The sequence below is a fragment of the Eubalaena glacialis genome, chromosome 7, assembly GCF_028564815.1.
Source record: "Eubalaena glacialis isolate mEubGla1 chromosome 7, mEubGla1.1.hap2.+ XY, whole genome shotgun sequence".
NCBI classification, from domain to species: Eukaryota; Metazoa; Chordata; class Mammalia; order Artiodactyla; family Balaenidae; genus Eubalaena; species Eubalaena glacialis.
Genome location: NC_083722.1, coordinates 72,564,482 through 72,579,870, shown reverse-complemented (window position 1 = coordinate 72,579,870; position 15,389 = coordinate 72,564,482). Strand labels below are relative to the sequence as shown.

General features: G+C 43.8%; 1 protein-coding gene across 3 annotated transcripts in view; it reads left to right on the top strand.

Annotated features, from left to right (window-relative positions):
- The window catches only part of SMARCC1 (SWI/SNF related, matrix associated, actin dependent regulator of chromatin subfamily c member 1), a 181,105-nt gene that overhangs the window by 159,112 nt on the left and 6,604 nt on the right, over nt 1–15,389 (top strand). For all 3 annotated transcript variants that reach the window (XM_061196677.1, XM_061196678.1, XM_061196679.1), the window contains exon 26: nt 3,048–3,309. In XM_061196677.1, coding sequence (XP_061052660.1) covers nt 3,048–3,309 — 262 coding nt within the window. The remainder of the gene's footprint in view (nt 1–3,047; nt 3,310–15,389) is intronic.

Below are 15,389 nucleotides of genomic sequence, written 5' to 3'. Positions count from 1 at the left end.
TTCATTTTGGATGATCTGTCCATTGGTGTAGGTGAGGTGTTAAAGTCCCCCACTATTGTGTTACTGTCAATTTCCTCTTTTATAGCTGTTAGCAGTTGCCTTATGTATTGAGGTGCTCCTATGTTGGGTGCATATATATTTATAATTGTTATATCTTCTTCTTGGATTGATCCCTTGATCATTATGTAGTGTCCTTCCTTGTCTCTTGTAACATTCTTTATTTTAAAGTCTATTTTATCTGATATGAGTATAGCTACTCCAGCTTTCTTTTGATTTCCATTTGCATGGAATATCTTTTTCCATCCCCTCACTTTCAGTCTGTATGTGTCCCTAGGTCTAAAGTGGGTCTCTTGTAGACAGCATATATATGGGTCTTGTTTTTGTATCCATTCAGCAAGCCTGTGTCTTTTGGTTGGAGCATTTAATCCATTCACGTTTAAGGTAATTATCCATATGTATGTTCCTGTGACCATTTTCTTAATTGTTTTGGGTTTGTTTTTGTAGGTCCTTTTCTTCTCTTTGTTTCCCACTTAGAGAAGTTCCTTTAGCATTTGTTGTAGAGCTGGTTTGGTGGTGCTGAATACTCTTAGCTTTTGCTTGTCTGTAAAGCTTTTGATTTCTCCATCAAATCTAAATGAGATCCTTGCCGGGTAGAGTAATCTTGGTTGTAGGTTCTTCCCTTTCATCACTTTAAGTATATCATGCCACTCCCTTCTGGCTTGTAGAGTTTCTGCTGAGAAATCAGCTGTTAACCTTATGGGAGTTCCCTTGTATGTTATTTGTCATTTTTCCCTTGCTGCTTTCAATAATTTTTCTTTGTCTTTAATTTTTGCCACTTTGATTACTATGTGTCTCGGCGTGTTTCTCCTTAGGTTTATCCTGTATGGGACTCTCTGCACTTCCTGGACTTGGGTGGCTATTTCCTTTCCCATGTTAGGGAGGTTTTCGACTATAATCTCTTCAAATATTTTCTCAGGTCCTTTCTCTCTCTCTTCTCCTTCTGGGACCCCTATAATGTGAATGTTGTTGCATTTAATGTTGTCCCAGAGGTCTCTTAGGCTGTCTTCATTTCTTTTCATTCTTTTTTCTTTAGTCTGTTCTGCAGCAGTGAATTCCACCATTCTGTCTTCCAGGTCACTTATCAGTTCTTCTGCCTCAGTTATTCTGCTATTGATTCCTTCTAGTGTAGTTTTCATTTCAGTTATTGTATTGGTCATCTCTGTTTGTTTGTTCTTTAATTCTTCTAGGTCTTTGTTAATCATTTCTTGCATCTTCCCAGTCTTTGCCTCCATTCTTATTCCGAGGTCCTGGATTAGCTTTACTATCATTATTCTAAATTCTTTTTCTGGAAGGTTGCCTATCTCCACTTCATTTAGTTGTTTTTCTGGGGTTTTTTCTTGTTCCTTCATCTGGTATATAGCCCTCTGCCTTTTCATCTTGTCTATCTTTCTGTAAATGTGGTTTTTGTTCCACAGGCTGCAGGATTGTAGTTTTTCTTGCTTCTGCTGTCTGCCCTCTGGTGGTTGAGGCTATCTAAGAGGCTTGATGGGAGGCTCTGGTGGTGGGTAGAGCTGACTGTTGCTGCGGTGGTCAGAGCTCAGTAAAACTTTAATCCACTTGACTGTTGATGGGTGGGGCTGGGTTCCCTCCCTGTTGGTTGTTTTGCCTGAGGCAACCCAACACTGGCGCCTACCTGGGCTCTTTGGTGGGGCCAATGGCAGACTCTGGGAGGGCTCACGCCAAGTAGTACTTCCCAGAACCTCCGCTGCCAGTGTCCTTGTCCCCACGGTGAAACAGAGCCAGCCCCCGCCTCTGCAGGAGACCCTCCAACACTAGCATTTAGGTCTGGTTCAGTCTCCCCCGGAGTCACTGCTCCTTCCCCTGGGTCCCGATGCGCACACTATTCCGTGTGCACCCTCCCAGAGTGGGGTCTCTGTTTCCCCAGTCCTGTCGAAGTCCTGCAGTCGATTCCCACTAGGCTTCAAAGTCTGATTCTCTGTGAATTCCTCCTCCCGTTGCCGGACCCCCAGGTTGGGAAGCCTGACGTGGGGCTCAGAACCTTCACTCCAGTGGGTGGACTTCTGTGGTATAAGTGTTCGCCAGTCTGTGAGTCACCCACCCACCAGTTATGGGATTTGATTTTACTCTGATTGCGCCCCTCCTACCGTCTCACTGTGGCTTCTCCTCTGTCCTTGGACGTGGTGTATCCTCCTTGGTGAAGTCCAGTGTCTTCCTGTCGATGATTGTCCAGCAACCAGTTGTGATTCTGGTGTTCTCGCAAGAGGGAGTGAGAGCACGTCCTTCTACTCCGCCATCTTGGTTCTATCGGCAGGCGTTTTCTTAACCACTGCGCCACCAGGGAAGCCCCCAGAAAGATTATCTTGAATATTGAAATGCTTATTTTCTTCAAACCACGATTCTTGTAAGTTTTTATTTAGGCTTCTAAAATATGCTGTGAAAGTGTCATCCAGTATAATTTTGGGTACTTGGAAGCTAAGATTTACAATGGTACTGTCAAAGTTCCGTATAGAAAATGTGTATCTTTGCAGCTAAGGCCACGTCCACTCATCCAGAGGATTTAACTCTGGTGTCACATTCTAAAATAGTAACCAAAAGGCTCACATGCAGAAGAGAGCACCTGGAAGTGTTGGTTGGACTTGAAATAATAGTATCTAAGGAACTATTAAGAGGACAGGAGAGGCTTGTTTCACCTGGGGAAGAGTAAGGCAGTCATGGAAACTGTTTTTTAAATATCTGAAGGCCTGCCAAACAGAGGGAATTACAAGTGTCCTGAGTACAATAGCCCCCCACCGGGTGAAGGTTCCAGGGAAAGGCAGACCTTATACTTAACATAGAGAAGAACTTGACTTCATTCTACTAGGGAAATAATGCCTTTTCTCTCACTGTGGTTGTTTCAGGAGAGGAGGTGACTATGTAACTGTGATGAGGTATGGGGAGCTTAGGCATCATGTAGATATCCTGTGTTGGCATCCAGTCCTGAAAGGCTCTCCTGGTTTCATTTCTCTTCCCCTTCCTTTTCTTAACAGTTAGAACAACAGAGGCAGCAGTTGCTTACTGAACGCCAGAACTTCCACATGGAACAGCTGAAATACGCTGAGTTGCGAGCCCGACAGCAAATGGAACAGCAGCAGCATGGGCAGAACCCTCAACAGGCACACCAGCACTCAGGAGGACCTGGCCTGGCACCACTGGGAGCAGCAGGGCACCCTGGCATGATGCCTCATCAGCAGCCCCCTCCCTACCCTCTGATGCACCACCAGATGCCGCCGCCTCATCCACCCCAGCCAGGTGAGAGGAAGGCTCTGCTCACCACTCAGTCTGGGGTCATCCCTGTGGCACAGAGCATCAGAGGGGCAACCCACACTGTTGGTGATTTCTGACTAAAACTGTTCAGAATGTCCATTATCATCTAGGATATTACACAAGTGAATCTGGTTTTATAGCCATCACCACATAATGCCTGCCATGTTCTCTTTCCAGGGTCCTCTTGGCATTATGCCTTTTTCTTGGGTGGGTCGGCAATATATCCCAGAGATCCTTAAAAATTCATCCTTGGATTGTCTACATTTTTTTTTTTAATTTATAGACATTTTCAAAGATAGACACACACAAAAAGAATAGCACAATGAACTCTTATGATCGCGATCATCACCTTTCTGCCATTCTTAACTTTTTGTTATAGAAATCTTCTACTATAGACAAAAGTAGAGAGAATAGCATAATAATCCCCCAAATACCTATTGCACAGCTTCAAAATTATCAACATTTTATCTCTTCCTCCTCACTTTGGTGTTAGAGAGAGACTTCAAAACGTATCTCTAACCAATGGAGATCTTATTCTTTAACATAACCTACTATATTACACCCAACAAAAGTAACCATAATTCCTAATAACATAAATTAAATGTCTTTGAATGCTTCATTTGTTTGAATTCGCTAATAGTTCTCTTAAATCTATTTTAACGTGTTAACAATTCACCCTCCCTTTTTTTCTTCTTTTTTAAAATGCCATTCATGTGTTGAAGACATCAGGGTCTTCCGCCCATGGCTGTGCCCGATCGTGCACTCAAAGTGCATGGTGTCATTTCACATATCCTTCCCCCTCCTTTCCTCCCTCCCACAGGTCTCCCATAAATAAACCACAGGATGGCGCTGGATATTTTAGCAGGTTCAAGTTCACTTTGGCGGTGCAGGCATTTTTCCTGTAATGTTGGTTCTTTCTTGGTGGCGTTCAGATTGGTCAGTGGTTCTGGTGTTCCAGAGTTCCCCATTAGACTCACTTAAGATTTTACCTGCCATTGAGAGTTGCTTCCTAGATCAGTTATTTTATCAAGTGTTACAAAATGGTAAGATTTCTAAATTTATTATTCCATCTGCATTTATTTATATTTCTTCTACATTTATTAGCAGTGATTCTTTTATTTAAAAAGCTTTTCTTCACCAATCATTTAGTTACCCTGAAAATCAGTCCTTACAGGAAAGGCTGGATAAATGCTTGATCCTTTCCCTTTATTTATCAGTTACCTTAATAATGAGTTCAACCCCTCTGCCAAGTCACCCCCCACACACACAGTCTCCAAAGGTTACCAATAAGGGTTTTTTTTCTGTTGTGTGTGTATGTTTTTAGTATTGTGAATTTATATATTTTTATGTGTTTCAGTCTATTACGGACCTTACTCATTTTCATGCTCAAATTGTCCCATCTTTTAGCTCACAGGTTCCCCTTCAGGTTGGCAACTATTCACCACATTTTAACAACCTTGAAAGTCGAGCTCACGATTCTTTCAAACTTAACTACTGACATCATTAAACCTAAAATATACCTTTAATTTCAGCATTTCCCCCCCACCCCCTGCAATATTCCTTCCCTTCCTAGAGGGTAATATGTATGGCTGTGTGCTGTGTATTATATTGCTTTGGTAACAGTCTTCCTGTAAGATTTTTATAGGTACTTTATAATCATGTGTCAAGTGCCTGCCAGAGCCAGAATTTGTGCTTTCTGGGGAGGGATGCAAGTTCTCTGGCCAGGGCGTGTAGAGGTGAGCTGAAATAAAAATAGAAAGACCCTTGGAGGCCTGAGAAGATTCCCAACATGACTAATGTCAGTTGCCCTGACTTCCCCAAATGACAGAATTTCTAAATCTCATGGAAATAACCAGGCATGTTTGCCTGAGGAAGCCATGACAGAAAAAACTATGATCTGACAACTTGTGTTACCAACATGAATTTTTAATTTACAACCCCAAACATGTTTAGATATTAGTTCTTATTGCCTTGACCCAAAAATGGGGCTAGGTTGACTTTGGGAAGCATTCATTTTCATACGCACGCTCACACACACACACACACACACACACACACACACACACACACACACACAGAGACACTCTCACACACACTATTAAATTGCAGTTGTGGAATTTGCTACCATCATCCGACTTGCCACTTGATCTAAATGACATTTGTGGAGATAGTTTTAGAAGTCTGCCAGGCTCATGACACAGGATACTTTATTTCTCAGTTTTCCTGTCTGTCTGCTTGAGTGGATCTTAAAACCTCTCTGTGAGATCTAATTTTCTTCCAAGTTAAAAAATATGAATGCTTAACAGAGTGATGATCACAAAGTGATTTTTCAAAAACAGTTATTTTAAAAATTTAATTCCTAAAACTCTTGGGATAAATGTTTAGGAGGGGGTTCGCTGTGGCTCCTTGGTATTTGGTTCTTAATGATGCTAAAGCATCATCATCCACAGTAACTGTTCACAGAGAACTTCTCAGGAGTTCCACCATCTGCATTTAGAAAAGATACCCTTCTACCTTTTTTTCTAAATTACATCCTGGTGAGAACAGGTGTTTGTATGCCAGGCCCTTCACCCCCAGTATTTTTGCTTACTTCTCATTGTCCTGCCTTTACAGTTGAAGAGCTGGTGCATGCCAAGGCCACGTCGCCTTGCTGCATGGTGGAGCCAGGATTCATACTGGGCTCCTTCTATTCCAAAATGATGTCACGATGCCACCTTCCGTGATGGAGGACCAAGGGGGTTTAGAGCAGACTCAGTTACAGCTCTTTTAGGGAGATAGTGGTAAAAAACTAGGGTTCATAAAATAGCCTTTAGAATAAAAATAGGTTTTGTTTCTCTTTTTACTTTCTCACAGAGATAGGCTTTTCTTAAGTGAATTTTAAAGAAAATGATCATTGTGTGTATGATGAGAGTGTTTTTTAAAATCTATTTTAAACTATTCTTCCTTCCTCCCTCCCTTCCTCCCTCCCTCCCTTCCTCCTTCCCTCCCTTTTTTTTTGGCCACGCCGTGCAGTGGTGTGGGATTTTAGTCCCCCCAACCAGGGATCGAACCTGCGCCCCCTGCAGTGGAAGCGTGGAGTCTTAATCACTGGACCTCCAGAGAAGTCCTTCTTTTCTTAAACATTTTTTATTGAAATGTAATGTACATATGGAAAAATACACAAGCCATAAGTATTTTGCTTGATGATTTTTAACAGAGAGAATATACCTGTGTAACCACTACCCAGAAGCCCCTTCATACCCATCTCAGTCTCCTCCCTGCCCTTGGGTAACAACTGTCCCGATGTCTAACATCATACACTAGTTGGGCTGGGGTTTTTTGGGGTTTTTTTTTGGTTTCTTGTGGGGGCTGCGTTGGGTCTTCGTTGCTGCGCGCGGGCTTTCTCTAGTTGCGGCAAGTGGGGGCTACTCTTCATTGCGGTGCGCGGGCTTCTCATTGCAGTGGCTTCCCTTGTTGCAGAGCACAGGCTCTAGGCGCGTGGGCTTCAGTAGTCACGGCGTGTGGGCTCTAGGGCATGAGGGCTTCAGTAGTTGTGGCATGCGGGGTCTAGAGTGCAGGCTCAGTAGTTGTGGTGCATGGTCTTAGTTGCTCCTCAGCATGTGGGATCTTCCTGGACCAGGGATCGAACCTGTGTCCCCTGCATTGGCAGGCAGATTCTTAACCACTGCACCACCAGGGAAGTCCCTGAGCTGGTTTTGAATGTTATCTGGATGGAATCACATACTGATTTTTGTTTGTTTGCCTTCTTTCACTCAACACTGTGTGAGCTGCATCTGCATTGTTGTGACTGGTCATAGATTTGTTCTTTCTTCTTGCTGTACGTGTCTACTGTGGGGCTCTACCATGATTTATTAATCCATTCTCTTGTTGATGGACATTCGATTCATTTCCATTTTAGTTATTACGAATAGTAACTCCTGCTGTGAACATGCATGTGCACATGTCTTTTGGAGACATAGGTATACATTTCTGTTGCGTGCGCCCGTAAGTGGTGGAATTTGTTATGTGCCTAGAATGGGTCTTAGGATATCCATGTATTCACATTAGTTGATGCTGCCAAAATTTTGCCAAAATGGTAATGCCAGTTTACATTCTCCCTAGCAGTGTGTGAGAGTTCCAGCAGCTCAAGATAATCATTTTTCATAGTCTCCCCTTTTGTGAGATTGTTTTGGAGTTTGAATGTAAAAATCAGGTGTGTTGGAAAGTAAAATGAAGAAAAATAAATTGAACCCACTAATGAAAAGCTTTTAACAAAGAGAATATAGGTTTTGTTTCTCTTTTTACTTTCTCACAGAGATAGGCTTTTCTTAAGTGAATTTTAAAGAAAATGATCATTGTGTGTATGACACACACAATATCGACAGTTCAGAAAAGGCTGATTGTATTGTAACAGCTGAGTCTTGTACACCATATTCTAGAAATTGGCTAAAGAGGCCTTATATATCAAAGCAAGTGAGGGAGTCTGTAGTGTTTTAGGTGGAGAAGAGCTTTAGTCTCTTATTTGCCACAGGTGTAAGTTAATAAATGTGAGCATGGTCCTTCCAACTAATATTTCCTAGGTTCTAGAAAAGTTAGCGGGCCACAGCATTTATGTTAGGAGCTGAGGGTAATTATCCAGGTCAGTTTGCTAGGTTTTGGTGTTTGGTCAGAATTTATGGTGTGTGAAGGAAGGAGAAAAATCAGCCTCTGAAAGCCAGCAAGGTTGGGGAAGTGGTGAGAAGAAGGTCAAGACAGATTTGTTACTGAGTGGTGAATTTGTCCAGCTCTCTGACTTCGTAGAATTTAAATAATTTTGCAGTTAAATCACATGTAATCTTTCTTCACATAACTGGCCATCAGTTAGTGGTAGAGCCCATGAAAATATGGCTCATTGTTGTGAATCTGCCAGACTGTCAAACACGTATGGGCCCAGGCACCAGCGGGGCTAGTATAAACTGACACCTGTACCTATTCCATTTAGTTTGTACCTCTGCAGTCTTCCCCTCCACCCCTCTAATTCATTCAAATGCTTAGAATTTTTGTATAGAGAGTACCATCTGTATGCTGCTCTCTTCCTGGGCTTTTATTATTTGGTCCGACTCCTAACTCACCTGGGAGCTCCAGCTTTTTGTAGGTTTTGTTCTTATCTGTGATAAAGTGTCCCAAGTTGATTTGTTTCCACCAAATAGATAGTCAAAGGAAGAATCTATAGTATAAAGTTGGCAAATGGAAACTGGAGGTGGCCATAGCCATCCTTATACCACCCTTAGGTTTTGTTGATCTTCATAAAATACACAGCACTACATGTCGTCTTTTCATTTAAATTGAAAAACAGTTGATTTCATGAAGTTATTCCTAAATTAAAGGCTTACTAGTTCTTCCTGTAAGACTGCCATTCTAAATGGCACAAGGTGAATAGTCATGACAGCCATCAGTTCTTGAGCACATGCGTGGTATCCCTTGCCCACACCCTGGACCATTGTATTCATGACAGCACATGGGGAACCAAGGAGAGTGGCCTGGGTAGTGGCTGCTGTTTCCTGAGGTGTTCTTGATTGTGAGCAAGGAGAACACTTCTGACTGCAGGGGGTACCCTCCAGGGGCCTTGGCACCTACAGTCATCCCTCAGTATCCACCAGGGATTGGTTCCAGGAGCCCCATTGGGGGAATGCATGAGTATCCATGGATTCTCAAGTCTCTTATATAAAATGGCACTGTACAGTGAATTCAGTCGGCCCTCTATATCCATGGATACAGATCCCATGGATACGGAGGAACGGAGGGCCAGGTGTATTTACAGGAAGATTACCTAAAAATCTAGTATGTAAGTGCAGTGTAAGCTCTGCCCTCCCCTTGGGCTTTTGAACCTAGTTGCAGGGCAGGAATAAAGAGGTAGACATAGAGAATGGACTTGATGACGTGGGGTGGGAGGGCGAAGCTGGTGCAAAGTGAGAGTAGCGTCCACGTATATACACTACCGAATGTACAATAGTTGGCTGGTGGGAAGCAACAGCATAGCACAGGGAGATCAGCTTGGTGCTTTGCGATGACCTAGAGGGGTGGGATAGGGAGGATGGGAGGGAGGCTCAAGAGGGAGGGGGTATGGGGACATGTGTATGCATATGGCTGATTCGCTTTGTTGTACAACAGAAACTAACACAGTATTGTGAAGCAATTATACTCCAATAAAGTTCTATTAAAAAAAAATAGTAAATGAGGCACTCTTGAGTATTCATGCCTCGTGGATCTGCAGTGAGCCACCTGCATTGGGGAAGCCTTTGTTATGTGTCTCTGTGAAAAGCAGAGAGAAAAGGACATGTTGGTTTAAATATCTTTATGGTTTCCTCATTAATAATATAAGAATTTTTAGAAGTGCCTAAGAAAAATCAGAGTAGGAATTGATCTGATTTGATGAGAACTCAGGGATGGTAGAGATGTTTTAATAATAAACTAGAATATTTTGCATCAGTTAGTAAATATTGGTTGTTCAAGGAAATTTCAAGCAAGGCATTAGGCACTTGACTTTTAAGCCCCCAAGTTAGACCCACTTACAGAACCCTCCCCGTGGGAAATACTACTTAGGAAAGGATTACAACCACTCATGACTTCCCAGCCTCCCCTCTCCACCCAACTCAGAGCCCCACACTGAAAAGGGAAAAGGACTAGCTCGTCACATAGCCAAGTCTTTATTATCTGCAGTGCCTTTGGTCCTGCTTGCATGATGTGATAACAAGGCTGCTGTGCCACTTACCGGAGTAGCAGGTTATCCTCACAGAGAGAACAGTGAGGGCACAGTCTTCAACAAAGAGCGTCTGTGCCCCCCGGAAGCTGCTGCGGGAGGAGCAATCTCCGAGGAGCCTGGGCTTCCCCTCGCTTGGCCCCGATTGTTATTTCTGTTCTCTGGGGGACTCAGCCAGAGAGTGTGCCATGGATGGTTAGAAACAGCAATGAAATGTGCTTAAGATTGGAAATTCATAGGTTCCCTTTCCTAGTTTTGTGTTCCTTACCCACCTGCCTCTCCCATCCCAAAGAATAAAAATAAAATCCTTAATATTCTATTAGGCATGGTGGCCGTAACACTTTAGTATAAGATCTAATAAACCTGAGAGTGTGAGGGATTTTTCCACTAGGCAAAGCCTAATTTTAGCAAACCTTTCCATTTTTCAGGCTTTCAGATGCCTGCTGTTTTTTAAAAAAAAAAGCTTCTATGTAGGTCAGACTCCCACCAGTATATGCTTTGATACTGCTGTTCTGAAGCCACATCTCTCTATCTCTCACCTTCCTCTCTACTGGAAAAGGAAACACCTGAATTTTTTTTTAATGGAAAGTACATATACACACCCTTTATTTTGTTTGGTAAGGCCTGGTCCGGTTCATTTTAGGTATCTGTAGGTCAGACTTCTTCATGTTTATTAAGAGTTAATGGAAATGCCTTCAGACATTGTCATCCATTTAAAAGTGGTGAGGGGCTTCCCTGGTGGTACAGTGGTTAAGAATCTGCCTGCCAATGCAGGGGACACGGGTTCGAGCCCTGGTCCGGGAAGATCCCACATGCCGTGGAGCAGCTAAGCCCGTGCGCCACAACTACTGAGCCTGCACTCTAGAGCCCGCGAGCCACAACTACTGAGCCCACACGCCACGACTACTGAAGCCCGCGTACCTAGAGCCCGTGCTCCGCAACAAGAGAAGCCACCCCAATGAGAAGCCCGCATACCGCAATGAAGAGTAGCCCCCGCTTGCCACAACTAGAGAAAGCCTGCATGCAGCAACGAAGACCCAACACAGCCAAAAATAAATAAATAATAAATAAATTCAAAAAAAAAAAAGTGGTGAGACCTATATCAGAAACCAGAAAACCCAAGGACATTTAGATTTCAAAAGGACAGGGGTTGGGTTTCCCTGGTGGCGCAGTGGTTAAGAATCCACCTGCCAGTGCAGGGGACACGGGTTCAAGCTCTGGTCCGGGAAGATCCCACATGCCGCGGAGCAACTGAGCCCGTGCACCACAACTGCTGAGCCTGCGCTCTAGAGCCCGTGAGCCACAACTACTGAGCCTGCGTGTCACAACTACTGAGCCCGTGCACTGCAACAAGAGAAGCCACCACAATGAGAAGCCCACACACCGCAGCAAAGAGTAGCCCCCACTCGCCACAACTAGAGAAAACCCGTGCGCAGCAACGAAGACCCAACACAGTCAAAAACAAAATAAATAAATTTATTTTAAAAAAAGAGAAATCGGCTTTTCCACAGAAAGAAATACCCTTTTAAGGCAGGGTGGTGTAAAGGAAAGGAGAATGAGCCTCAGGGTCAGACAGCTCAGTCTCTTGTTCCTTGTGACTTTCAACCAAATTCCATAGCCTCTCTGAGACTTAGTTTCCTTATCTTGAAACTGGGCCCTTAACTTCAGTCTTCCTAACAACCTGAAGGATTCCATGAGACAACTGTCTTTGCCTGGGAAGTGACAGGCCGCAGCTCAGAGCAACATTCTGTCCCCTCCTTGTCCTCTAAATCCACTGCCATAGGCACACGAGCACCTCTGGATGGCACAGGGACATTGCCTCACTCTTGGTGCTTCTTGCTTTCCTGAGAAATGTTTGTCTGTGCAAGGTCCCACAGTGGAAGTAAACTGTTTTTCTTCTAGTTCTTCCTTTTTGCTTCCACCTTTCCCAAGGAGCCATTGTCCTCTCATACCTTAAATACCCATACCCCAGTGGCTTTATGGCTCTGTTTTTGACAGGAGGATAGAAGAACTTTGTTTTACAGAAAGCTTCAGGATTTATAGCAAGAGAAAGGAAAGGTTTTTTCCAGCTGTTGGGCAAATAGCCTTGGAAAACCCTAAAGCTACTCTATCCCAGGTTGTTGCCATAAAGATGTAGGGAAATAGGTAAATGGGCCACTGCCGCTGAGCAGGTAGCTTTGGAAACAGCACTGATGGGCCTGACAGCCGAGCCTGCAGGCTTATCCCAGTGTGTTTTGGTAGGTATCACCTTGTGAGCCTGTGTCCATGTTCCACTGATTCCTCTTTGCCAGATTGTTTCTGGAGCTAGGTGTGGGTTGAATAACTGACCCATCACTTTATTGGCAGCAGGGTTTGTATCACATAGTCTGCTGGAAGACAGATGGGCCCCCCTCCTCCAGACCTTCATGCTCAGAGTGCACTGTATGGCAAACACCAGATCTGAAGCCAGAGTACCCAGGTCAGAGCTGGGCTCCCATATTTATACACTTTATGACATTGGGTGAGCTGCTCAGTCTTTGTTTTCCCCTTTCATAAACGTGGTAACTTACAACAACAGAAATGTAGGTCTCACAATTCTGGGAGCTGCTAGAGCAAGGTCATGTTCCCTCCAGGGGCTCTAGGGGAGAGTCTGTTCATTGCATCTTCCAGCTTCTGGTGGCTGGTAGCATTCCTTGGCTTGTGGCCACATCTCTCTTTACTCCATCTTTACCTTCCTTCTCCTCTGTGTCTTTTCCTCCATGTGTCCCTTATAAGAACACTTGTCATTGGATTTAGGGCCCACCAGGATAATCTAGGATGATCTCAACTCAAGGTCCTTAACTTAAATCTGCAAAGATGCTTTTTCCAAATATGGTTACATTTACAGGTTCCAGGTATTAGAACGTGTGCGTTATCTGTTTGGGGGCCACCATCCAACCCACTGCAAGGTGCTGGAAAGTATATTTGATAAAATTATTTATTGCAGGAAGCAGAGCAGTTTCCTTATTGTTGATATAGTAAAGAAGAAAACATGGTGTTTGGAATTAATACATCTTAGATTTTTTTTTTTAATGCTGACTGTTATATTAAGTCCTTTCACAGGAACTGTTTCATTTGAGCACAGAATAGTGTGGTAGAAAGAGAAATGGATTTAGAATCAGAAGACTTGGATCTCATTCCTCTTACAAGTTCTGTGACCGTAAAGAAGTCTCTTAACTTTTCTGAGCTTCTGTTTACTGTCTGTAAAATGAGAATATTTGCCCTGCCTCTCATTAGGCAGAGCCAGTGACATAATAAGGCACCATAAGAAATAAACAGTTTCCCTGATCATACAGAGAGAGTACAGCAGATATTTAGCATCACTTTTATAATAATCTCAGGAAACTGAGGCTCAGGGCATCCTAAATGACTTGTCCAAGACCACTCATCTGGGTCAGCGTGAAGTGGAAGTGAGATCGCACTGTTCAGCTTCCAGTCACGTTCATCTTCACTTTCCCTGTCGAGAATGGTATTGGGTGGCTCTCTGACTGGGATGCTCACTGGTCAACCAGGAGTTTGGACAACCCACACCTTGCTCTAGACATCAAAGTATAAAAACTCGGTCAGACTGTTGTGGACGAGATTGGTTAGGACTGAACAGTTGTGTATCTTATCACTTAGCACACACCTGGTCTATGCTTTTCCTTCTTTCTTTCTCCCTTACTCAGTACTCTTTCTGGCCTTTTTGTAAAGGCATTCTTCAGTGTTCTGCTGTCGGTTTTCTGGAGAGAGAGACCTTAGACGGGCTGGCAAAATGTTCTTCCTGACTTGCTCAAGGCCTCTTGTCCAGGTTGAACTGGGTAGAAGGAGGCAATCTGCACCCATTGATAAACACGGGCCGTATTATCTGTTCTAGTGAATGGCTTCCATTCATCACAGCAAGTCCATTGAAAGTGTTCTTTCATCTCTAGGTTGGGATTCTGTAAGTCTGGACTTCATACTAGGCCTCCTGCCCCCAACAATAGCAAAAGTATCACCTCTTGCCCTGTCTCACCACCTGGAATACCATCAGAGAATCATTAGTAGAGACTCAGAGAGTGGGAAACAAAGCATTGTGTTTAGTAATGGCCTCACAGGTGTTTGTTAGGAAGGAAGCTGGGAGAGTTACAGAGGACAGACCCTGATTCTTAGAATAATAAGGCTCTGTGTGTGCTACTTATTGCCCATTGGAAACTTTGAGAGTTCTGTATCTTCCCTTCACCCCATCTCTGTGTTCCACTGTAATGACAGCCAATTCCGCACCTCCTGTTCCCAAAGCAAAAGTCCTTCCCCATTCTCTACACTTCATATGCCAGTTAGGTGCCAAACCCGAATTCTTTCTCCTCCTCAGCTTCATACTCACCCCTCCTCCTCATTCTCTTACCCATCCCCAGGAAGCCTGTAGGGTGCTGTTCTCAACTCTTATCTACTTATCCTGCCCTCATGCAGCCCCTATTTCTCTGCAAAAGGTCTCTTCCTCTGCTCTAGGCTCAGACTCCTCTGCATCCCTTCTTAAAGCTTTCCATCACACAGAAAATCAGGCCCATGTTCCTCGTTTCTCCAAAACCTTTCACCCAGTCCCCTGTAGCCTTACCGGCCAAGTCCCTCACCCCATTCTGTGTGTATGACTCATCCGGTCCCCTTTGCTTTGATTCATGTCAGACAAACCAAGCGTGGACAACTTGGCTCTGTAACCTGGGCACTTTTTTTAATAACCTTTTGAGCTTGTTACTCCTCGGTGAAATGCAGGTGATAGATAATAAGGTGATGCAGTTACCTCAGAGGGGATGGCGAGTATGAAGGTGCTACGTATAAATGGAACAATATTCATATTATTTTCTGATTGTGTAAATCAGTCTAGGCCTTGTGCTTAGGATAGTCTGCTGTTACCCTGTTCCTCATTCCCCTCCTTCACTTTATATACACATTATCCAAAGTCCCAAGTCATTCACAAGTTGGTCTTGGTTAACCAGAAGGTATTGTTTTCTTTTACTTGCTTCTTCCATAGTTTTCCCTTGATTTGCCTGCCACACCTTCATGTGTACTCATCCTTCGTATGGCTTATAATATACTTGGCATTTGTTTTTTTATCTCTTGTGTCATTCCCTACGTGGATAGACTCTTCAGCACGGCCTAAATCCGTCCTAGCACTGTGGCACAGGCACCCAGCTTTAATTACTGAAGTTCAGTGGTGTAGGAGTAGTGGTAGTGTCAGCCCAGCACCTGCTCTTGCTTTCTCTGAGGTGATTTGATCAAGTTGTCCTCCAGCAGATGGGCCTCTGGGGCTCCTCTGCTGCACTTCTGCATGATTGCATTATAGAGCACAGGAAGGTGGGCCAGAGGACCCAAA